This window comes from Lactuca serriola, chromosome 1 (assembly GCF_051521515.1).
Source record: "Lactuca serriola cultivar US96UC23 chromosome 1, Lser_US96UC23_V15, whole genome shotgun sequence".
Taxonomy (NCBI): Eukaryota; Viridiplantae; Streptophyta; class Magnoliopsida; order Asterales; family Asteraceae; genus Lactuca; species Lactuca serriola.
Window position 1 is genome coordinate 56007059 of NC_136408.1, and position 26269 is coordinate 56033327.

The following is a 26269-nucleotide window of genomic DNA, read 5'->3' on the forward strand; positions in this document are numbered from 1 at the left end:
GTTTGTACTTGACATTCGATGAATAAATAAAATGTATTATTTATGAGTAAAGCTACTATCTTGTGTTGGTTATTTATCTATTGTTTCCATTTTGCATGTTTTGACTTCCTGAATGATATGATTATTCAAAAGGTCCACAGTCGGTCATATTTTGGAAGTAGATATGAATGAAGACTGTCATGAATTGTTTGTAGACTGTCTGAAAGGTTTTAGACATAGCAAAGGTTTGCTGCAAATTTCATGAGTGCTTATAATATGAATTGAGCATTGGATTAAACCCGAGGTTGTTGTATCACTTAGTGGTGTTTTATCTTAAGTGATCGTAAAACGATAACATCATATAGTCTTAAAACTTAGAGATATGGTTGTTGTTTGTTGGTTGGTTGTACATTGATAATGTGTAAACGCATCAGTAACTTGATGTTATAAAACACATTATTGTGTATGATCCATTAGTAAATAATAGATGCATATGAGTCGAAGTTGATCTATTCCTTTTATTCTATGAGGATAAAAGTGATATATTGGCCACTTGATGATTTGGTTTGACTTATGTGTCGGGCCCGGTCAGAATGAAGTTGATGTGTTCAACTAAATTCTATGTCAAACAAATCGGAAATCAAAGAACTTTTGCTGGACAATAAGCATTGCCAGCATGATATCCAGAACAGAGGATTATACGATCCCTTATCTAAAGGACAAGTTGATCAGAGTTGACAGCGAAGTATAAGAGCTACGATTGCTAATCGGATTCTAAAGTCATATGTGAGATATAGTTACTAGACTTATCCAAGTGGGAGACTGTTGGAATAGTGTCTAAGCCCGTAACTATATTTGGTATGTACTTGACCCGGTTATGCATGGTCCTTTTGGGTTGCCTTCTCCAAAGCAACTTGACAAGGTAATTTAAGGAGAAAGAGAGAGTATTATGATTTATTAATATATTATAAGAATAATATATTAAAGGAGAAATCATATTTATTTAATTAGTATTGGTCATAAATTAATTAGGAATTAATTTGGTGGTCAAAAGAGATTAATTGAATAAAGGGGTATAAACTGTCAAATGTATGATAGTTGAGTTTTAGGTTAAGGAAACCTAATGGGCTTAAGGGGGAACGAAATTATGATGGGTATCCATCATATTTTCGTCCAAGGGCCTTATTCCAGAAGGTTCCATGGGCTGCTTGGTGGCTAAGCTGTCCATTAGGGTTTACAGTGAAACCCTAGTAACCTGTAAGTATAAATATGACCCCTAGGGCATGAATTCGGCCACCACTTGATTCTAAGAGTACCCTAGGCCGATTTCTAGCCTCTCTCTCCCTCTCTCATATTGCCTTCTTGCTTGTGGGGTTTGTGAACCATTAGAGGAGTTGTATTTGTGACTCTAGGCTCAAAAGAAGAAGATATACAAGATCTAAGCCAACCATTGAAGAGTTAAACATATAGATCTGATTCTATATGTTAATTCTGTTGTTTATATGCTAGATTAGGGTTTGTAAGTCTTGGAATCAAAGCATGTTCAATAGTGAAACCTAGATCCAAGCATTAGGGTTTGCATGAGCACATATGAATGTTTCTTATGCTTAAAACCCATCACCGGCGACCTTGGTTCTTATATCCTCCCAGTTTTTTGCGTTCTTCTTTCAGAAATTTAATTGAACAAGATCTTGTGCCAGGCAGTTAATCTAACGATGGCGACATTTTGATTTTGATCTCGAAATACATCAAATACGAGCTTATGCTGGAACTGATGACCTATATATCTTTTCGTTTATGGGATAAATACATCGAATACGAGTACCAACAACAATAGTGGTCCAATCTTGCATTGATATACACACGGATATCGGAGCATCCTAATCAGCAATTGGACCGCTATTATAACAGGTGATATACAATTTTTTACGTAGAAGAGCCTCTAGCTTTTGTTAGGTCCAAAATAAACTAAACATGGTCATACTCTTTCCTACATTTTACAGCTTTAGGGATTAATAGCAAGTCGCCCTTTATCTGAACTGAAAACCCCTGAGGAATTTGCAGCTGCAACAAATTCTAAAGACGAAGCCAATATTGAAGAAAGTGAATGGGAATTTCATCCGGATGCAGTGGAGAAACCTTCTAAACCTGTAAGTGAAGGCGTAACAGAAGCTGAAGAGGTGGAGTCTTATATTGCCATTAGAGAAGAGCTGTACAAGAAGGCTAAAGAATTTGATTCCAAGATTATTGATTTTGAGACTGCTATCAGAAGACCCTACTTGTATCAGGTTTTTAACATTTTTTTTTTGATAATGTATACAGAGGCAACCAGAGATTCACCTATTCACTTCATCGTACTTGTGAACTTTGAATATGTGTGGGTCCGAAGGGCTTCATATGGACGAAAAAGTGATATAGGATAACGAAAGGAATATAACTGTTAACAGTTGATCAAAATCAAAAGATACAATTGGTATTCTTTGTTTAGGTTTTGTTACTGCTTAATATATAACTTCTGCATGTTAATTGCCACAGAGACGACAACCTTTAGGGTTTGCATTAAGGTTGATTGTTACAGAGATATGGAAATTTTAATGAGAAAGCTTAACTGAAGAACTTATAAAAAGACTAGAGTATAGAGTTTCCTTGGTTGATGAATGGATTATCTCTAATTATGTAGTAGGTACTCCACACTCAAACAAACACTGATATAGTTTCGTAGGCTTTCAAGTTTCAATATTGTATTCCTATTTAACATACTGAGTCTACTCTTGCAAAAGTTGTGGCGACTTTTTTTTTTCTTCATGCAACTGTATCACAAATATAGCTAACTGGAAATATTATTATGATTAGGTTATCTAGTTCTTCATTTAGACCTCTACTTGTATTGCCTAGTTAAAATATATAACTTTTAGCACTTTTTGTGTTTATTTGGACTGATTAGATGTTACATTGTTGAGAATTTGGAACTGCTATCACCTTTGTATGGTTACCTTGGTTGTTCACGGTTGTTATCTTCTATACAGGTTTAAGATACAATCAATCACCTATTTACTATGGGTGATAGTGAAACAGTTGTTGCTCAATCATCAACTATCCAAGAGCATCCATCAACTACAGTTAATAGAGATTTGGCTGCTTCTACAGGTATCGATACCATGGATGTAGACAATGTCATTCCTCATGAGGATGATCGAGCATCCATCCAGGTAGTATCGTACTACTGCTATAGCAACCCCCCTATGTTCTTTAGAGTTCTTGGGCATAAACTTCCTCTTTTTGCTTCATATGGTGGCTTTTTTATATATATTTGTAGAAAACCATGTTACACATCACCCAAAAAACAAAATGAAAAGAAACTGAACAAAAAACTATGAGTTTTGATTTATGTTATAGATAATAAAGGGCATTTGATTACTTAATAGTTTTTAGAATCAGTCGGGAGTCTTTCCAAGAATTCAGAAAGTTTTCAAGAATCAAAAGCTACAGAGTCTTCTTTGCACTTTTTGAATAGCAACTAGCAAATCCCTTCTATCTTAATGTTCTTTATATAACTTATTTGCTGCATGAAATCTTTTCTTGATGCATAAGAATTTCATGCTTTCAGACTTTACTTACATGGTTGCTTTTTATATCAGGCATCACCCGAACATTGTTCTATTGCTTTTTATCAAGAGGGGTAAGAACTAAGAATTACTTTCTTATTTTATCTTTTTCTGTTATTTTTTCAATCTGATAATTTATATATATTTAAAATGACTTGTGATATTAATTTGTCCAATAACTTTTGATGAGCATGTGCGTAGGGGTAAAACGGGAAGAGGAAATGCTCAGGAGATGGGCTTTGAGAGTTTCCTTGACTTTGTTCTAGCCCTGGAAAACAAAGACACTCCAGAGGGAATTACATATCTTTAATGATGTTTAGATCTTAATGGAAGAGGCTTCTTTACAACAGCTGATATTCACACCCTTTTCAGGTATAACTAATTATTATTAGGAAATAGGAAATTGAAAATTGGAAGTAAAAGAGGGGAGCATTTAAAGTTTAAATGTTGCCTGATATACCCTTCCTACAACAAAAAATAAAAATGAAAAATCTCTGCTTTTCCTACTTGTTGCACGCGAGACACGTCTGCAAGCCTCTTGACTATGAGATACATATTTTCACCATATATTAGTAATAAAAAAATAAAAAATGATTTGATAATTGATTGGTACACTACACTACAGGGATGTGCACCAAAATTAAATTTATTTACTATTAGTGGAATTCAAGATATGTACAGGAGTGTCTGTTGCCTTTATAATTGGTAGAGTGCTAACATGGAGGACCTTGGCATTGACAAGTTTTAAATTAGTCTAAATTATATTATTTACTACTAGTGGCATTCTTATGGATAAAGAAAATAAAAGGTGATGAATTCTAGTGTTTTGTTTGCAGGATTAATCCCTTGTGCTGTTCTATTAGTGGGGCTTTTCTTTGTACCAGAATCTCCTAGATGGCTGGTATGTGAAGTATCATGATTCATGAAGCTGTTTAATTTATCTTCAAGAAATTATGTTTGACATCATGCATGCAGGCAAAGATTGGAAGAAAGAAAGAGTTTGATGCAGCCCTAAGAAAACTTAGAGGGAAGGATGCTGATATATCTGAGGAGGTGGATGAAATCCAGGTGTTCATTTCAAAGCTCTTAACTTTTTTTTCTTATTTTTGTTAACGAATAAAAATTATAGAATTCTTTTTATGTGTTATCAATGGGGTCTTGAATATGTTGATAGGATTATATAGAAACACTACAAATGCTCCCGAAGGCCAAAATATTCGATTTGTTTCAGAGAAGATATTTGCGATCTGTCACTGTAAGTTTATTTTCTTGACAACTCTTGTTGGCTACTTTAAAAAAAAGATTTTTATAATTGTATTCTGAATCTTGTTTTGACCATACATGGTACTTTTTTTTATTTTCTGTAATTGTAGTCTGAATCTTGTTGGCTACTTTAAAAAAAGATTTTTCTAACTTGCTCCTAGACGTGATTGTGCTATTGAGTTTGATCTTGGAAGTGGAAGCTATAATGTAACTTGCTATTGCTCATACAACTTTTGTTGGAATGTGAGTATCATAATTCATGCATTTTTATAAAAGTTTAAAATATTAGTTTATGTTTTTTCTATATAAAAGATAAAATATTTTTGTTGCTATTGTTGTAGTGTACAAAAGAAACTCATCGCCTTGTGGACTGTGAAACTGTGTCCAAGTGGATTATGAAGAAAAGTGCAAAGTCTGAAAATATGAATTGGTAAAGGTCTAAACTGCCCCTTGGCAGGTATGCTGATCGAATTGCTATTGCTAAATGGGAAGTTAAAGAACATGGAATGGAATGCAAAGGTGATTATTTTTAATTTTAGCACCAAATTAATATTTAAAAATATCATTTTTTTATGTTAAATCATAACTATAACTCAAGGTGCTATATCTTTTATCTGCTGTTTGTAATGTTGATATGATAATATTAGTTAATAACATATTTATATAACAACTCTATCAGTTAGCTAAAACTGATTATGTCATTAATATATTAAATTTCATAATTATTATTTATTACATTAATGCTTTTAATATGTTCTTTAGTTGCTTACACCATCAGTTCTCATTGGTCGATTGGTTAATGCCCACCAACATCTCCTAGCACTAAGGATATCAGATTATCTTGGAATACACCAAGTTCTGTGATATTTCCAATACCAATGATAAGGAGGAATTACAATCTGGTGTTATGGAAGGAGACAATCTCTTAGGGAAGTAATGGAGCCAAAAGAAGGTAGTCTACTCTAGGTGCAGTTTGTTATTATTCTATTGGTGATTTGAAGCATGGAGTTGATTCCTCCTGCAAGTGAAGTTACTTAGTTGGAATTTGATGTACATATTAGATTAGATGCAAATTTATATATTGTAAGAAATAGAATTGTATGACATTAAATTTAAGCAATGGATTCTATTTTTTGTATATGATATTTTATTTTCTATTATGAAACATTAAATACAAATTTAATTAGAAAATAAGTAAACCTATAAGGATTATTTTTTTAAACATTTAAAATTATGATACGCAAAAATGTGTGTCATCTTCATTTATGACATGGCCTTTCTTGACAGGGGCTTTCTTAATACGCATTACGTGTCATTAACACGCGCGTCGTAAGGTTACGACACGCGAATGCGTGTCATCTTCCTTTATGACAGGGCCTTCCTTGATACGCATTGCGTGTCGTAAACGCACGTCGTAATTGCGCGTCGTAAATGAGCGTCGTAAATGCGCGTCGTCTATAAACGACGCGCAAAAGCGTGTCGTCTCTCTTTATGACAAGGCCTTCCTTGACGCGCATTTGCGCGTCGTCTGAGCCTTTTACGACGCGCAATGAGCGTCGTAAAAGGCTGTTTTTCTAGTAGTGATTATATACAAGAGGTTTAGGAAATTTTTTTCTGAAATGTCCTATTTCATTACAGTGTCAGCATACGATTTCTTTTCTGCTTCTTGACTATCCTCTCTTCCTTGACTTTGATATTTTTCTTCCGTATCCACATCTATTTTGTTTTCCGCCCCTTTCTTTCGTATTGAGTAAACTGGTGGAACCTTCTCTTGCATTCCTTCTCTGAACATCTTCGCCAAGAATCAAATCTCTGATGATTTCGAATGTGAGTTTCATAGTTCCTGAAGAACTAATGACTCCAGTAACCATTCCAGCCCATCTTTCGGGCAACAAAGATAATCATAATTAAGCCTGGACTTCGTCAAATTTAATTTCAACAGATCCTAACCTAGATATTATCCAGTTGAACTCGTTGACGTGGCCTGATCAAGAAAACCTTGTTTGCTGCAAATGGCTTTTCATATATGTTGTGGCAAGTGTAATTTCTTATGATATAAGTAATCCTCAATCTGTATCTTCTAGAATCCAAAATCATGGCCTTCAAATTTATCGATCTTCACCTTCCCATCTTTAGCTAAACTTGTGATACCGGTTGTTAGGTTTGAAGAAACGATAAATAAAACATATCTGAGAAATACGAGAAATCAGAAACGAAATCAAAGGACATTGAACATAGGGATTTAAGTGGTTCACACTATCTTGTGATAAGCTACGTCTACTATCGAGCCAGAGATAGAGATTTTATTTTATACATGTTTTTTCTGCTACAATTTTACAAATACCGTTGTTCATAAGTATATATAAGGAAAAAATTTGATCTAAACCAAAAAGGCCAAGCCCGACTGAAAAAAAAAACGTCAAAAGGAAAAGGAATCAGCCCACCGAGACCCAAAAATTTCAGTCTTTAAATTCAGATATGATGATAAGTCCCCATATCTAACAAATACATCATATAAGATGAAATGATTCACTAAAGTGGAACAAAAATATGTGAACATCTACAACATTTGAACACGTTCCATCTTTAATTTGGCTGCTGGTTCCTTGTTTCCTTCGTTCTCATACCTATTTATAACAAATCTTGAAACCTTTAATGCTTCCAAAACCATATTCTGCTAAAAAAAAATACATTTGAATCCTAACGTATTCCATATATAATACTATAAATAACCATATCCATTTTGTATTTGAAATGTAATAGTTGTATAAAAGTTCTACATATAAACACAAACTGCATGGCTTAATATGCATAATAAGTAAGGGTTGCAATTATAACCTGACATGTCTTCAAATCACAATAAATTCATTTCAATGAAAATTTGTGCAAGCACATATAGATAACAAGAACACACCAAATCATGTTTCCTTGTCAAGTACCATTTGATTTCACTTTTCTTGACTTGATATCTTCTAAGAATTTAGTAAGAACCAGAGATTATAGACTAGAAAAAATGGATAAACCCTAATGGAAAAAATGCAGTGGCGTCGATGATGGAGATTCTAAACAATAAAAAAAACAAATTGATATAGGAATTGCTAAGAGATTTATCAAAGGTGTCACTCTCTATCAGAGAGGATGAGCTCCACCGAAGTTGGGTATCGTTGGACAATGTTAGACGAAAAGGCGGGGCTGGAGGTCATATGTGGGAGGAGCTGGCACCAAGAGAAATGTCGGGGATGGGAGAAGTTGTTGATGTACAGAGCTAAGAAATGGAGAAAGGGGTTGTTAACGTGAGGAGAGAAAGGGAAATTGATGATACTTTTCCCGATCTGGTATATTTTCTTTAAGGCACAAATCAGAGGTTTTCCAATGATTGAATCAAAGATATTGACCAGGTAAGAGACTTAAGTGTTGTTATCAAACACCCTGGCTGGACGGAGTCATCCAAAAAATATGATCGGACCCACTCAACAAGAAATCAAACAGGGCATAACTTATCCTCATCTTTATGATATGTATTATAGAACACCCCCCACCCCCCCCCCCCCCCCCCCCAAATATCTAAACATGTAATTCTTTTTTACTAAAATGTCATTGTTAAAAATAAGATATTACACGGCAAAAACATTTAATGAAAATAATATATTACTATATGAAAATTTTGAAAACTAAATTAAATTCTTTTGGTTTTTTTTTCGAATATACGAAATATGATAAATTCTTATGTATATATTTATCAAAAATACCGAAAATACTATATTATAATTAAGAGTTTAATATAAATAACAAAAATTAAAATGAAATATCATTTAGTATTTATTAAAAGAATTTTTTAGTCAATAAATAAGAAAGACTTATGCAAACGAGCTGAGCTGAGCCCGAGCCTGACCAGACTCGGCTCAGGCTCATTTAATTTATATGAAGCTCGAGTTCGAGCTCGGCTCGAGCTCATAAAGAGTTATACAAGCTCGGCTCGGGCTCAACTCGTTTTTTATCTAACATGCTTAAATAAACTTAAGCTCGACTCGAGCATGTTAAGAAGCTCGTTTACCAATACCCTAAATAATAATAATAATAATAAACTATAATATATATATATATATATATATATATATATATATATATATATAATAATAATAATAATAATAATAATAATAAACTATAATATAGAAAGACTCGTTTAGGCTCGCGAGCCTAATCGAGCTTAATGACATAGGCTTGAGCTCATTTAATAAACGAGCTTAATATTATGCTCGAGCTTGGCTTGGGTTCGTTTAAAATCGGTTTCGAGTCAAGCTTTTAATGATCTGATCCTGAGTAGCTTGGCTCGTTTGCACCCTTACTTAAAGTTTAACTATCATTAGGAAGTAAAATGAAATATCATTGTTTAAAGTGGTGTTAGTTTTATTACAGAAAAACTCAAAAATAGAAAAGAAAAAACATTAATTTGTATCGAGTTGTTGAATTATTCAACCAAAAAGTTCATTGTCTCCTATGGTAAAAAAAACAATTTTAAGGTCGATTCTAAATATTCGACCTCCGATTCTAAAAAGATAACTTTTAGACCAGTTATAAAATGGTCAATAATTTAAGATGGTATAAATTAATATGTTTTTGTTTGATAATATTAGTGGGAAACTAATGTAGCAAAATAAAAACTATGCTTGAGGTTATCCATGACTCTGGATTTTTTAAGGATGATTCTAATCATATTATCTTCACTATTTGTGATTATTTAAGTCACAAGTAAATTTTTCCCAATTTAACTCATTTCGCAAAATTTGCAATTAAGTCAAAAATCATAGAAAAGATATAATCAAAAAGATGATAAGAGGATCTTACTTTGATGATGATGATTCTACAAGTATGTGTTTAATCATCTCCTTTTGATCCTCTAGACAATAGACACCCCAAAGCACCCCAAGTTCATACATGGAGCACACATTAAGTAACTCTATAACTGATATAGTCTGATCAAAATGACTTCGTTTCTCTTTTAAATTCGCTAGTCAACACTTGATCCATTGTTTAGCGGTATTTGTACACGCGTACAAGTTTTTCAGTGGTCATATATACCATTTATAAACTCCTTCATTAGGTCACAATAATACATTTTTTCGTAAGTTTCTTTACAGTTTTATTTTTATTTTTTTATCAGTTTTATTCTTACTTTTTTATCAACTGTCATAACTTGGTTATTATGCATTACCTAATGATGACTCACATACCATATGAATGGGATCAATTTTCCTGAGTTTGAGTCATCAAGTAGCACACAACACAAATAACCTAATCAGGTAATTGTTTTATAAAATAAAAAAAATTAAAAAATAAAAATAAAAACCTGGAAATAACAATCTATTTTGCCAATCCCCCCAAATTTGCATTATCATCAAACAATATTTCCTTGAAAGCTTTCTTACCAAATATGAAGAAATTTGGAGAGCAAAAACAGAAATTTCATAATTTTTACCAAACTAATCATGTTGTAAATAACGTAAATAGTTATCTATTTTCTTTTCTCAAATCAATACAAACCACAAACTAAAATATGATATTTCCTTTTTCATTCTTTCCACATTTTTCGTTCTTTTCAAATTGAAAATACGCATACAAGTTACTTTTTTCTTTTCTCAAATCAATACAAACCACAAACTAAAATATGATATTTCCTTTTTCATTCTTTCCACATTTTTCGTTCTTTTCAAATTGAAAATACGCATACAAGTTACTTTTTCTGTTTATTGTTTTTATTACTTATTTTTGACTAAACACTAATGATCCATGTGATTGGGGCAATCTTAACTCTTTTTATTTACTCGAACAATTCTAATAAGTACTACCTCCGTCCCAAATTGATAGTCTACTTTTGAGTTTTGAAGTCTTTTTTCTTCAACTTTGATCTTAAATATTTTTATTTTTGATAGATAATATTTGATGCAAAATACATGAATGGATTGTATTTTAAATGTTTTTTCATTGTTATAAGCTTTATCAAGTAATATAACATAAATAAAAATATTTAAGGTCAAAGTTAAAGAAGAAAAAACTTAAAAAATCAAAAGTGGACCATCAATTTGAGACGGAGAAGTATTTGTTTGTTCCGATTTCATTTCAAATCATTTCTATTTGAAATGACTTTTTTATCCTTTCCACTTTTCTTTTGACTTTTTATAATATTCTTTTATATTTAAAACATTAAATATGAAATGCATTAAAAAAAAAAAAAAAAAAAACAAATAGCACATGGACCGCCGAGTAAAGAGTAAACAAAAGTTAGGGATAAAACGCAAGAATTACCCAAATCATAGGTACCATTAGTGTAATTTACCTCTTATTTTTTCTTCAACCCCGGAAAACCCCACGTTGCTATATTTATGATAATTGCCTAAAAGTGCACAAAAATATTTGTAATAAATTAAAATATAAGCTGATAAAGATTATATTATATAGTGACTTTGAAGAAAAGCACAAACTCAAAATGGCTCAAGAAAGCAGAGAATCGAAATGGGAAGGCAAAGCCATTGCAGAAGTAAGAAGCGCAACAGCAGACCAAGTATGGCCTCTGATTGAAGACTTCTGCTCTCTTGAAAAATGGTATCCAGGTGTCGACGCATGCCAACAAGTTAAAGGAGTCTACGGGGAACCAGGTCTCATCAGGTACATCACAACCACCGTGCCAGCACCACCACCACCTGACGCCGCCGATCAGACTCCGGCGACTGTCGTCAAGTGGTGTTACGAGAAACTACTGTCTATCGATCCTGTTCAACGGCGTCTGAGCTATCAGATCACAGAGAACAACCTTGGGGTGGGGTTTTATGTGGCTGAGTGGACAGTTCTTGAAAACAAAGATGGTGATGGTGCTGGTGGCTGCCGGATTGAGTGGCGGTTCACGGCTGATCCGGTGGAAGACCGGACTTTCGAGGGTTTCTGTGGTTATTTACAGTCGTCTCTGAAAGGCATAGCGGAGAGAATGGAAAAGGCGCTGCAAGCTGCTACTAATAATTGAAGTGATCAAGTTTATGTTTAATGGTACGGAATAATAATTCTATATCTCAGTAAACTTCTTAAAGATCTTTATAATTAAGATTTGACAAAAGAAAATCCGTCTTTTTTTTTTGTCAGATTTTAGTAATTATAAAAGAAAAAGTTTATTAAGATATAACATTTGCTGATCTTATGTTGTTATATATGAATCCCTTATGATTATTCTCGGATCGAAGTGGTTTATGTGTTTCAATATAAGTTCGTTTTTTTTAAGAGTAATTTGCTTGAATTCGAAGTCGTGAGGGAGAAGAAGAATATGATTGGATGATATTAAATAAAAAACATTAAGTTGGATTAGTTTTTGAAACGTGAAGAAAATGTCTTACTACGATGTTCTTCTAAACAGATGGCACTTTTGCTTCAAAAAAGTGAGTCGTTGTAATCATGTTAATTCATATTTTTTTTAGTATATTAGTATTTTAATTTGATAAGATAATTTATAGGTCATCTGAAAGATTCTTTTATATAATATGTGATGAAATCTAAACGATATTTAAATATTTAATTAGAAACATGATTTGAAAATTTATTAGACAGAAGCTGTATGAAGTATGAACTTGATATTAGTTATTTATATAATTATATTTGATACGGAAAAAATTAGTCAATAGTGGACTGCATGACTATGGGAGTATCTATTCGCACTTTATTCCCACTCGAGGCGAATCTTAGATGGATGATCATTATACACCCATTCATAAGTGATTTATGGCCTCATGAGAAGAATCTAAAAATGTTTCACCATTTACCTTCTATATGAGCATTGAAACAAATTAATATGGACCGTTCAAATTGTGTCATACTATATTTCTTCTTAATTATCTTAATACAAATTTCGTTAATGTGATTTGGTTTTTTATGTATGTAAGCGTTGAGTCAATTTTTTATTTATCTTTTTATTTATTTGTTTATTTATTTACTTATATTTTTTAAGCATTAGCCATCTCGAAGAAGCGTTGTTATCATACTTTGAGTCTCTACATCATTTCACTTAATGATTTAGGAGTTAAATTCATTCAAATGACATTTTTTCTACATTGTGGTCTTCATTATCCTCCAGAATCCATAATAAAATCAGCAATAAGTTCAACTAATAAAACCACAAAGTAAATAAGTAATCTTACAGTTAACCAAACCAAAATACGAACTCTACAAAAAAACAATTCAAAAAATTACTATTATTATTCATCAATAACCCTAAAATCAAAACTGATGATAATATCATAACTATATCGCCACATCGGGTTGGGATCATAAGAGGTGAATGCCAACATAATGTAGCCAATCTTATGTTGCTAGTATCGCTTACAAGGGGTATCTTTCATAAACCCTATTACATGCATGGATTCGAAATATCGATTTTTTTTTAATGGTGATATATAGCTAGAAAGATGCAAAGATGTAAGGAATGGTCAGGTACTATATAGGTTACAAAGGCAGACAACTTAAAGAAAAGAATGCACATGAAGCTGTTTTTGAAGGATTGCCAAAAAAAGGAGGGTGAGGGTTATAGCGGGAAACAAAGGGTTCATGGTCAAAAACAAATTTCACGCCTTGTCTACTCCAATAAGACCACCATTATATATATGAGTCTTCTCAGCAAATCAAACAACCCATGTCACCATGTGCAATTTAAATTCCAGCAACAACCACATGTAGATCTTTCGTCGATTGATTTAGTGTGATTCCTTTGATCTATGATCCATCACCAATGGAGTACATATATTACATCCAAAATCCCCACATTTCTTCAGTTTTCTCGCCAAAGAAATTTCCCTTTAATACTTGGGATTTTGTGTTGTCCCCACATTTCTTGATTCATCTACTTACTACTTTAATTTGTTACGTAAGTTTGTATTTTAATTTTGCTTTGTTGTAATTTTATGATTCTTTATAGACTTTTGGATTTCTGATTTAATGTGGTTATCGATGCAAGGTTTGGAGCTCAAACTTGGGTTGATCATGGTTATTTTTTGTATATTATCATATTTATAACCATATTTCCAATCGTGCATGCATGGGTTCATTGTATCGATTTTGATATGTGTATTTATGGATTTACCATGATGTCTTGCTAGACTTTATGTATGACATTTTTATTTTCGGTATCATACCATGTCATATCGGCATGTATGATGGTGGGAGTTATGATTGGAGGTCCACTGCTCCATTACGGAGAACCTCATGATTGAGGATTATATGTTTGCATCCGTCATATATATTTTACATATGGATTCATATGTTAGATTCATGCATATTTTAATTTTATTTATTTTCATAATTGTAGGTTAAGGTACTGTCGAGGTAAACCTGTCGTTTTATTTTCAAAAGCATCAAGTGAATATATGTAGGGATTTTAAACGCACCTCATTTTCTTTATGTGCACCTCTAAGCTGACCCTGCTGCTACGATACGACCTGATATGAGATGGGTAATCTCCAGAAATTTAGAGAGAGAAATAGAAGACACTTGAGACAATTTTCTACTTAATTCCATAATCAAAACAACTTACAATTTATAGAAAGCTAACTTGGTTGTTATCAACCTTAGGGAACAAGTAAAAACATGAGAATATGAACTAAAATTAAGGAGAGTTTCTTGCATCCACTTCTTCCAGTCAGGTAGCTCCTGGAACGTGATCTAACTTGGTATGTATGACCGTTTGCTGAGTAAATCTTCATAACGTGATGGACGTTATGGGTCGCGTCGTGGGAGCGGTATCTTGAGTTGGTATCCGGATTGTGTCAGTACTCTCCCCTTCGAGATGGAGCTTGTCCTCAAGATCGGAATTGAGGTGCACATTGGGGTAGTTTTCCTTATTTTCTCAGGTAGCTTCATTCTCATCTTTGCCTTTCCACTTGAGTAAAATTTGTTGAACCTTTTTGTCCTGCTCGATTATCGTTAGTGTGTCTAGAGCTCTCTCTGGTTCTTCAACTCAACTGGATGGTCATCAATGTAATAGCCTGGAAGCGGTAGAGATGGCGATGTGGTTGGTCCTATGCATGGTCGTAGGAGTGATACATGAAAAACAAGGTGAATCTTTGATTTTGGTGGGAGTGCCAAGTGATATGCAAATTTACCAATTCGTTCCTATATGGTGAAAGGACTAAAAAACCTGCGACTTAACTTTTGTGACTCTCTTTTGTGAATAGAATGTTGGCGATAGGTTTTTAGATGCAAGTAGACCAAGTCGCGCACTTTGAATTTCTTCTCCAGTCAATGTTTATTAGCTTGGTCAGATATTCGTTGGCGTGTTTTGTGTAATGTTTCTTTTAGTAACAAGATAAGGCGTTGATGTTCCTGGAGTGTGTTTTCTATTGATGCTACAATGGTTGTACCTGTAGTTTAATGAGGTAGAGAAGGATTCGGGCGTTTATACAGAGATTGTAAAGGTGTCATTTTGATGGCACCGTGATAACTAGTATTATACCAGAGTTCTGCCAAGTATAGGAACTTGCTCCAAGTTCGGGGTTCATCACACGCAAAAAACCGCAAGTATGATTCAAGGCATCAATTGACTACTTCAGTTTACCTGTCGATTTCGGGGTGGCATGTGCTTGAATGTAAAAAACGTGTGCCTAGTTTAACAAATAACTATTTCCAAAAGCAGTTAAGGAAGATGGGGTCTCGGTCGGATAAGATGGATTTAGGTATTCCATGCAGGTGATAGATGTGATGTAAGAACAGTGTAGCCAAGGATGCTAATGTCGTGTTAGGTGATAATGGGAGGAAGTGAGCGAATTTGGTGAGGCGATCAACAATCACCCAGATAGCGGTTTTTCCATTTGATGGGAGTAGATTTGAAATAAAATCCATTGAGATTTCACCCCATACAAGATTTAGAGTGGGAAGGGGTTGAAGTAGTTCGTCTGGTTTGTGTTGTGTTTTTCGTTTGTTGGCAAATGACACATTTGGTGATAAAATAGGTGTCGTCCTGTTTTAAGCGTGGCCATACAAATACCCCATTGCTTCGTCGGATCGTGGTTGTGATTCCCGAGTGCCCACCGATTGTGGTGACGTGGAACTCTTGTAGCAGTTAATGTCGAAGGGAAGGTAAGTCTGGAATAAATAGTTTGTTTTGGAAAAATACTAACCCATCGTGAAGCAAATATCCAGGAAGGTCGTCAGTGTTTCATTAACACACTTTATCCATGTGCATCCTCTTGGATCATTGAGGTAGTATGTTCTTAGCTCTTGGAACCATGGAAAAGTGGGTGTGGAGAGAGCAAGAAAGTGGTTGTCGTTAGTCCGACTTAGAGCATCAACAACTTTATTTTCTTTTTTAGGCTTGTAATGGACCTCAAAGTCATATCCAAGAAGCTTTGTGGCCCACTTGTGTTGGTCCGGGGTTTGTATAGCTTAGCTTAACAAATGTCGCAAACTCCGTTGACCAGTGAAGACTCTAAATCGATAACTCAAAGATATTGTCGCCACTTATTGACCGCCTTTGTGATGGCGTATGATTCTCTGATATAAGTGGAGGCGGTTCTCATATGTGTAAAAAGCTTTTTATTGAAAAAATCTATGGGTTTGTCTTGTAGGGAGAGGAGGACACCAACCCTGGTATCTGATGCATCTCTCGTTACATCAAAAGTGATTGTGAAATCCAGCAGACATAAGGTGGGGGTAAGATCATGACATGTTTTAGGGTTTCGAAAGCTTGGTGAGCCATGTCATTCCATTCCAACTTGTTAGGTTTTTGGAGGAGATCGGTGAGTGGGACGGCTATGTTGGCATAATGTCATACGAATCTCCTGTAGTACCCTGTAAGACCAAGAAATCCTCGTAGACTTGTGATATTAGATGATAATGGCTAATCTTGTATCGCCTTAAATTTTTCTAGATTAGTGGCTACTCCATGTTGTAAGTGTTGGATAAGGTGTCTAAGTCCATAACTTTATTTGGTATATACTTGACCCGACCTGGCATGGTCCTTTTGGGTTGCACTTCACCCGAACTATTAATGGTTAAACCTTTGAGAATTGTATGTTTATGATTTGTTAATATATTATAAGTTATAATATATTAATATGAAATCATATTATTTAATTAGTATTGATCATAAATTAATTTAGAATTAATTTGGTGATAAAAAAGGTGACTAATTAAATATGGGCTCTTGTATTTATATAAGTGTGGGCTAATACTCATTTGGAATGGGCTTGGCATGCATAGGAGTCCATGAATAGTCCATGGAGCTTTTAACCCATGGATCCTTGGAAAGGAAGAGTCATGGGTATTAGGGTTTACATGGATGTAACCCTAATCATCCACACTATATAAAGGATCTTGTGATGCTTGAAATGGACTAGTTGTTTGTGTAAAAGGTGGTGGCTGATTTCCATAAGCAAGCATACACTCTCTTAAGGTTTTTCCAAGTTTGTGGTGATTTTTGATTTCCATTTGAGGCATCCACATTATTGGTGCTAGGCTCTCAAACTTCAAGGAATCAACTCACAAATTGAAAGGTATGTATTCTTCTAGCCATTATGTTTAATGTTCCCCATGCCATGCTAGATAGGTTATGAACCTTGGAAAAATCAAAGTTGCATGTATTCATAGTAAAACATAGATCCAATGTTTTAGGGTTGCATGAACACCTTAGGAGTGTTAGTTTGCTAAAAACCCATCAGTGGTATCAGATCCTAGGATTGTTTTCTTGAATACTTGATGCAAACTATTGAAAAGTTGCAAAATTGAGTTGTCTGGGCAGTGGACTCGCCGAGTCCATGGGGGGACTCGACGAGTCCAAGCACAAACTCATCCTACTTGTCGAGTAGGTGTGTGCACTCGACGAGTAGGAGGCACAAAATGTAGTTTTTCGACTTTTTCTGTTGGAAATGGACTAGAAACATTACCCTAAACTGTTTTGATGTTTTAAAACCTGTTTTAGATGGTGTAATGGTTGTTCTAATCCATTTACAATGGCTAATATCAAAATTCCATGTTTATATGTGTTCATATGCTATTGAAATTTTGATATGGATATTCATGTTCGTATGTGTTATTGTTAGATCATAGGAATTACTTGCTAAATTGTTTAATGATTAATTCTTGATCAATTATGTGGTTTAATGGAATCCATAATTTGTCCTCAAGTTATGGATTTCCAAAGGTCACCTCCTTTAATGAATATTTAAACACATAAGTTACATAAAAATGAAGAGTCTTCATTTTTATGAAATCTTAACTAATAAGTTATGAAATGAAAAGTTTTGAAGAGTTTGAAAACTTGCCCTCAAGTTTTGGAATTTGTAAAGACACACACACTTTAAATTCCAACCCTTAAGATTTTAAAAGTTAAAATTCAACCGTTATGCTATTATATGATTAATGGTTAATATTTATATATATGTATAAGATCAAGTCGTTTTACTGCAAGTAGGCCTCATTCACGAAGTCAGTCTATAAGGGGGATATAAGGTTGTTGCCTATAAAATGGCATCTTAATGGGTGTCCACTCTCACCCACCGCTTCCTTGATCGGTGGAGGGTCGTTAGCCGAATGGGTAGGACAATGAATTTAATTCTCATTAAAATTATAATGATTATTATAAAGTAACTAAATGTTTTAGTAATTCCCAATCTTAGTTACTTTAGGAAAATGTGAATATGGTGCTAACCCATGAAATTCACACTTTGTACCTTACCAAGTCGTTGGTGGAGCGTGTGTGGTTAACCGGCACACTAACTTGGACTAGTAAGGATAACAAAGGGTGACTTAATGTTTATCATAGATCGGTGGAGCATGTGTGGTTAACCGGCACATCGATTAGGTGATAATATTAAGGGTACCAAGTGAATTTGCATGGTTATTCACACCTTGTTTTGTGATCCTCGGCATCCCAGTCACAAAACTTGAAGGGCACACTCGAAATTGAAACATGTCATTGAAAAAGTTCAATGAATCTCATAAGAATCTAGGAATTCCAAACCAGTTAAAACTAATAATTCATTTCCTTTTCATGGTGGAAATTGGTGAATCGTCATTCACCTACCTTCAAATATGATATAACTTAGATTACGGTATCCCTCTTCTAAGTTATAATATATTGTGTTGGGTCCTAGCCTTAATATTACATTTGGGTGTCTTATTAAGGACTTTATATATCTAATAAAACTTGTCTTTCTTCTTTTCAGATGTCTTCCAACAATGCTTTGGGTTCTAACCCTACTGGCTCCTTCTCTCTCATAAATCTTTGTGGGAGAGTCATCTTCGATGGTTCCAACTATATGGATTGGATCCAGAACATCAGGATGTTCACTCTTTATGAGGACAAGGAATATGTCCTCGACAAGGAGCTTAAGGATCTTGAGCCGACTGCAACTCCTGAGGAGGTCGCTGCATATGAGGCACATGATAGAGATGCTACAAAAGTGGCATGCATCATGATGGCCACTATGACAGTCGAGCTCCAAAATTCCTACGAGGACTACTATCCTTTTGAGATGCACCAAGATTTAATGGACCGCTACCATCAGAGTGCTCATCAAGAGCGATATGAAATCGTCTCCTCCATGATTACAACCCAAATGAAGGATGGTGAACCCATCACGACCCACATGTAGAAAATGCAAAGGTATATGTGGACCGTTTGCAGAAATTGAATGTGAACTTCCCTGAGGAGTTGGCAATTGACATCATTTTGCACTCCTTACCTTCGTGTTATGATCAATTCCGCATGACATACCACATGAACAAGGAGGAAGTCACACTCAGCAAGCTTTAAGGACTTTTGAAGACCATCGAAAGTGGTCTTAGAGGTAAGTCAGTTGTTACTACTCCTACTCCTATAGCTACCCCTATTTTGGTTATCGGGCAAGGCAAAGGGAAGAAGAGGAAGACCCGTTCGAAGGGTACCAAGGGAAAGTCTCCTGATGGCTCCTCATCAAGTGGAACCAAAGGTGGTTCTGCTACTCCTTCTTCCATCCCTAAGGATGCTGAATGCTTCTATTGCCAGAATAAGGGGCACTGGAAGCAAAACTGTCCAAAGTACTTGCAGGATGTCAACAATGGGAAATTGAAACTATCCCATGCAATTATTTACACTATATTGTCTAATAACTCACCATATTCTAATTCTTGGTTTCTTGATTCAGGTTGTGGTATTCACATTTGTTGTGACTTGCAGGGCCTAAGAAGAAGTGAGGATGTGGAGCAAGGAAAGATAAACTTAATCATGGGGAACAAGAAGGTTACACCTGTTACCAAGTTTGGAGTTTATACTTTGTTGCTAGATAGTGGGTTAAAGTTAGATTTGAATAAATGTGTTTACTCGTCTGAAATGGCGAGGAATGTTATTTCCTTTCATATTTTGTACAAACAAGGGTTTACCTTTTCTTTTGATAATTAAATTGGTAGTATTAATGCTTTCTTTAATAATGTTCTTTATTTTAAAGCATTACCTTGTGATGGTGTGTATGAAACTGTGTCGGTTATAGATAACCTAGGAAATAATGTATTGTGTATTGATTCTTCTACTAGCTTGGATAAAGCATCATTGTGGCATTGTCATCTTGGACATGTAAACAAGAAACGCATAGACCAACTCCAAAAGGATGGAGTCTTGGAGTCATTTGACCTAAATTCAGATGATAGCTGTGAATCTTGTTTGCTTGGAAAAATGACAAAATCACCCTTTACTGGTTATTGTGAAAGGGGTGAGGGTTTGTTGGATCTTATACATACCGATGTATGTGGACCCTTCAAAACCACCACGAGGGATGCTAATCGCTATTGTCTGACTTTTACTGATGATTATAGTAGATATGGTTATGTTTACTTAATCAAACATAAGTCAGAAACTTTTGATAGGTTTAAAGAGTTTAAACAGGAAGTAGAAAATCAATTGGGCAGGAACATTAAGATGCTTCGATCCGATCGAGGTGGTGAGTATCTTAGCTCAAAGTTCCTCGACTATCTTAAGGAGTGTGGGATTGTCTCACAATTGACACCTCCCAGGACACCACAACTGAATGGTGTGGCTGAGAGGCGTAATCGGACCTTGTTGGACATGGTTCGCTCTATGATGAGTCAAGCTTCGCTACCAATCTCTTTCTGGGGGTATGCCTTAGAGACTACCAACCATATCCTTAATATGGTCCCTACAAAGAAGGTTGCCAAAACACCTCATGAGATGTGGACTGGGAAAGTTCCCAACTTGGACCACATCAAGATTTGGGGTCACGAGGCTTTTGTGAGACGCGAGACTCATGATAAGCTCGAACCTCGAAGTGAGAGGTGTATTTTCATCGGCTACCCACAGAAATCCTTTGGTTACCTCTTCTACAGACCCAGTGAGAATGTGGTCTTTGTTGCAAAGAGAGGAGTCTTTCGTGAGCGACAGTTCATAAGCCAAGGAAACAGTGGGAGGCAAATTGACCTTGAAGAACTTCAAGAGTCAAGTGGTGAAGGAACCTCAAATCCTAGAAATCAATCTGAGGAGGAAACTCCTGTTGATCCGACTGACGAGTCTGTACCTCTGAGGCGTTCCACGAGAGTTAGGAATGCACCTGAGCATTACTATGGTTTCCATATTACTGCGGAAGGTGACACTCTTATAATTGACAGTACACTGATAAATCTGGATGAGCCTAACAGCTACACGAAAGCCATGGCAGGCCCTGAGGCTGCTAAATGGAAAGAGGCTATGGATAGCTAAATACAATCCATGTATGACAATCAAGTCTGGAACTTGGTTGACAATGTACCAGGTCGCAAGACAGTTGGGTACAAGTGGATCTTCAAGAAAAAGACCGACATGGATGGTAATGTACACACTTATAAGGCGCGACTGGTTGCAAAGGGTTTTTCTCAAACTCCGGGAGTTGATTATGATGAGACCTTTTCACCAGTAGCAAAGATTAAATCTATTAGGGTTATGTTAGCCATTGCTGCCTTTCATGACTATGAAATATGGCAAATGGATGTTAAAACTGCTTTCCTTAACGGGAAGTTGGTTGAGGATGTTTACATGAGTCAGCCAGAGGGTTTTGTTAGTACAGAGCACCCGAATAGAGTGTGTAATCTTGAGAAATCCATTTATGGATTAAAACAAGCACCTCGCAGATGGAATCTTTGTTTCGATGAGAAAGACAAAGAGTTTGGTTTTTCAAGAAGCGAAGATGATTCTTGTGTTTATATCAGAACTAGTGGGAGTATAGTTAACTTCTTGGTGTTGTATGTGGATGACATACTCTCATAGGAAATGACATCCCAACTTTTCAGGAAGTGAAGTCCTGGCTTGGGAAGTGTTTTGCTATGAAGGACCTTGGAGAGGCTGCCTATATCCTAGGGATAAGGATACTAAGAGACAGGAGTAAAAGACTAATTGGACTTAGTCAGAGTACCTACTTGGATAAGGTGCTGAAAAGGTTCAACATGCAGAATTCCAAGAAAGGAGAATTACCGATCCAAAGTAATGCCAAACTGAGCAAGACTCAAAGACCAAGTACAAAGGCTGAAATAGCTGAGATGAGTCGATCGCCATATGCTTCTGTTGTTGGCTCGATCATGTATGTTATGACTTGTAGCCGCCCTGATGTGGCCTTTTCTTTGAGCATGGTCAACAGATATCATGGGAACCCTGGCAAGGCTCATTGGACTACGGTAAAGAATATTCTCAAGTACCTACGAAGGACTAAGGATTGGATTCTTACCCTTGGTGGGAGTGATGACTTGAGAGTAGTAGGGTATAGTGATGCTAGTTTCCAAACTGATAGGGATAACTTCTGCTCTCAGTCGGGCTGGGTCTTTATCCTAAATGGAGGGGCAATCACTTGGAAGAGTTTCAAGCTGGAGACAGTAGCTGATTCGACTTGTGAATCAGAGCACATAGCAGAGAGTGAAGCGGCAAAGGAGGCGATATGGCTGAAGAACTTCATCGGAGACCTTGGAGTTGTACCAGCTATTAAGGAGCCTATGGAGATTTTTTTGTGACAGCAATAGTGCGGTTGCCTTAGCCAAGGAACCGAGAGATCATGGCAGATCCAGACACATTGACAGAAAATATCACTTCATAAGACACAAGATAGAAGAAGGACTCTTCGTGGCAAAGAGGGTATCATCAGAAGAGAATCCTGCAGATCCCCTTACGAAGGGGTTGATGAGGGTCAGGAACTTACAGCATGCGAGACGTATGGGGCTGACAGATGATATTAGTTTTACAGATTAGATAGCTATTTCTGAAACTTGTAAAATGTAATCGAGAGTTGATGATGAATAAAAGGTGTATTTATTTATGAGTAAGGTGTTACTGTGTTTGTCAATTATTTACTATTGTTTCAACTTTTCATGTTTTGACTTCCAGAATAAATTACTTTATTCAAACTTCCACACTCGATCATACGTCGGAAGTAGGTATGAATTAAGACTGTCATGAATTAGGCTTGTAGATGACTAAAGGTGTTTAGCCATAGATATGGTTGCTACAACATTCATGAGTGCTGATAAGTTATGAGTATTGGAATAAGCCCACGCTCACTGGCATCACTTCATGGAATTTATCTCGAGTGATCGTGAGACGGTAATATCATATAAGTCTTCAAACCTAGAGATATGACTAGTTACCTATGAGTTGGTTATACATTGATTGTACGTAAATGCATTGATAACTCAATGTTATAAAACGTGCCTTTGTGTATAATTCAACAAGTCGTAGAACAAGCATATGAGTCGAAGTTTATCTGTTCCTTCTTGGATTAGAAGCGATATCTGGGCCCCTCGATGATTTTGTGTTGACCCATGTACCGGGCCCAGTCATAACTAAGTTGATGTGTTCAATTAAGTTCTATGTCAAACAAATTGGGAAATCGAGAAACAAACTGTTGGACAATAACTAAGACATTGTTCCATGTATTTGTCCGGCTGATATCTAGAACAGAAGATTATATGATCACTTATCTCAAATGGCGCTTCATAGTTCAACAAAGTTTGAGAGCTACAATTGCCGGTTGGTTCCTGAAGTAATATAGGCAAATATAGTTGTTAGACTTATCCAAGTGGGAGACTGTTGGATAAGGTGTCTAAGTCCATAACTTTATTTGGTATATACCTGACCCGACCCGTCATGGTTCATTTGGGTTTCACTTCACCCGAACTATTAATGGTTAAACCTTTGAGAATTGTATGTTTATGATTTGTTAATATATTATAAGTTATAATATATTAATATGAAATCATATTATTTAATTAGTATTGATCATAAATTAATTTAGAATTAATTTGGTGATCAAAAAGGTGACTAGTTAAATATGGGCTCTTGTATTTATATAAGTGTGGGCTAATACTCATTTGGAATGGGCTTGGCATGCATGGGAGTCCATGGATAGTCCATGGAGCTTTTAACCCATGGATCCTTGGAAAGGAAGAGTCATGGGTATTAGGGTTTACATGGATGTAACCCTAATCCTCCACACTATATAAAGGAGCTTGTGATGCTCGAAATGGACTAGTTGTGTGTGTAAAAGGTGGTGGCCAATTTCCATAAGCAAGCATACACTCTCTTAAGGTTTTTCCAAGTTTGTGGTGATTTGTGATTTCCATTTGAGGCATCCACATTATTGGTGCTAGGCTCTCAAACTTCAAGGAATCAACTCACAAATTGAAAGGTATGTAATTCTTCTAGCCATTATCTTTAATGATCCCCATGCCATGCTAGATAGGTTATGAACCTTGGAAAAATCAAAGTTGCATGTATTCATAGTAAAACATAGATCCAAGGTTTTAGGGTTGCATGAACAGCTTAGGAGTGTTAGTTTGCCCAAAACCCATCAGTAAGATGATATGCCCCAGGTACGAGATGTCGTGAACCAGGAATATGCACTTGGATAGTTTGCTGTAATATTGGTTTTTTGTGAGGATTTTGAATACGTACTGTAGAAGATCATAATGGGTTTTTCGAGAAGGGCTATAGATGAGAATATCATCAAAGAATACAATCACAAAGTTTTGTAAAACTAATCATAATATATCATTCACAGCAGCTTGAAATGTTGTGGGGGCATTCGAGAGTCTGAATGACATTACAAGAAATTTGTAGTGTCTGTCTATGGACTCGGATTAGGTGGTAACCCACCCTAATATCAAATTTTAAAAATATTCGGGCGCCATGCAGCTTATGGAGGAGCCAGTCCACTCTTGGTATTGGGTAACAATCCTTGATAGTGATGGAATTAAGAGCCCGATAGTCAATGCAAAAACACCATGTGCCATCTTTCTTTTTTACGAGGAGGATCGGGGATGAAAAAGGACTTTGACTTGGTTTAATTAAACCGTCTTTCAGCATTTCTGTGATGAGTTTTGTTATGATTTTCTTTTGGTAATATGGGTAGCGATTGGGGAAAATATTAACAAGAGGTGCCATTGGTTGGATATTGGTGTAGTGGTCGTGTAAGCGTTCAAGTGCAACGTTTTTTGGTGTGTCAAAGAGGCTATTGTAAGTAGTCAAGAGTGTTTGAAGATTTAGGTCAGTAGGTAAGGTGGGTTTTGCATGGGTAACGTGGGTTGATGATCAAAAAGGAGGGTATGCATCAATGCAATTGCATTGGATTGTAACAGGTGTTGGATTGTGTTTTGCGTTGCTTGAGAAGCAGTGGGTTCTTCTTGGAGTGTGAGCGATTGCCCATTGGCTTGGATGGTGATCTGGGGAATTGAAAAATCGGCTTGGATAGGTCCAAGGAGGCTAGCCATGTGACGCCTAATATAATTTTAGCACCTTCGACTGGAAGAACAAAGAGAGGTATCGTGAAGGGTACTTTTGGAAATGGAGGAGTAAATCCAGGCAGTAATCTTAACAATGTATGTATGAATCACTACTAACCATGATAGGTGTAACATCCCGACTCCCAGGTATAATATTTATGCATTTATTATGAGTTTTCTAAGCTAACTCGACGAGTTGTGTGCCCAACTCATCGAGTAGGGTCGAATTGGCCACGTGGGTTTAATGACCAACTCCACGAGTCAGAGAGCCGACTCTCCGAGTTGGCGGTGTGTGAGGAAACCCTAAATCTCCGTCTTGTGTCATTAAGTCATTTGAGCATGGTTTGAGGTTGGAACTTCAGATCTGGAGCTTGTGAGGTCCCTAGAGTCCAAAGGTCCTAGCTTTATCCAGATAATAAAAGAGCCTTCAAGATTAAGACCCTAAATGCGAGTTGTTTTGGCATTTCAAGCCCTAAGTGCCATACATGAACGTAAAGCTTGCAGCTTTACGTGACATTCGAGCCTTAGGAGTCTAGATCTAGAGTTTGGGGTTGTAGATCTGACTTAAAACGTCTGAATGAGGAAGTAGACTGAATGGACTCACCGAGTCAATGTGTTGACTCGATGAATCAGCTAGGGTCTTCCCCGATGAGTCTGGACATGGGTAA

At 35.8% G+C, this 26269-nt stretch overlaps 1 protein-coding gene and 1 non-coding gene across 2 annotated transcripts; both read left to right on the forward strand.

Moving 5' to 3' along the window:
- Positions 1-4008: 4008 nt before the first annotated feature.
- Positions 4009-4140, forward strand: LOC145080852 (small nucleolar RNA snoR104). Its single transcript, XR_013695431.1, has one exon. It is a non-coding gene; the product is annotated as a small nucleolar RNA snoR104 (small nucleolar RNA).
- Positions 4141-11265: 7125 nt separating this feature from the next.
- On the forward strand, positions 11266-12197 carry LOC145089104 (lachrymatory-factor synthase-like). Its single transcript, XM_079027598.1, has one exon. The coding sequence runs from the start codon at positions 11332-11334 to the stop codon at positions 11860-11862; it is 531 nt and encodes a 176-aa protein (XP_078883724.1). The 5' UTR covers positions 11266-11331; the 3' UTR covers positions 11863-12197.
- Positions 12198-26269: the final 14072 nt, after the last annotated feature.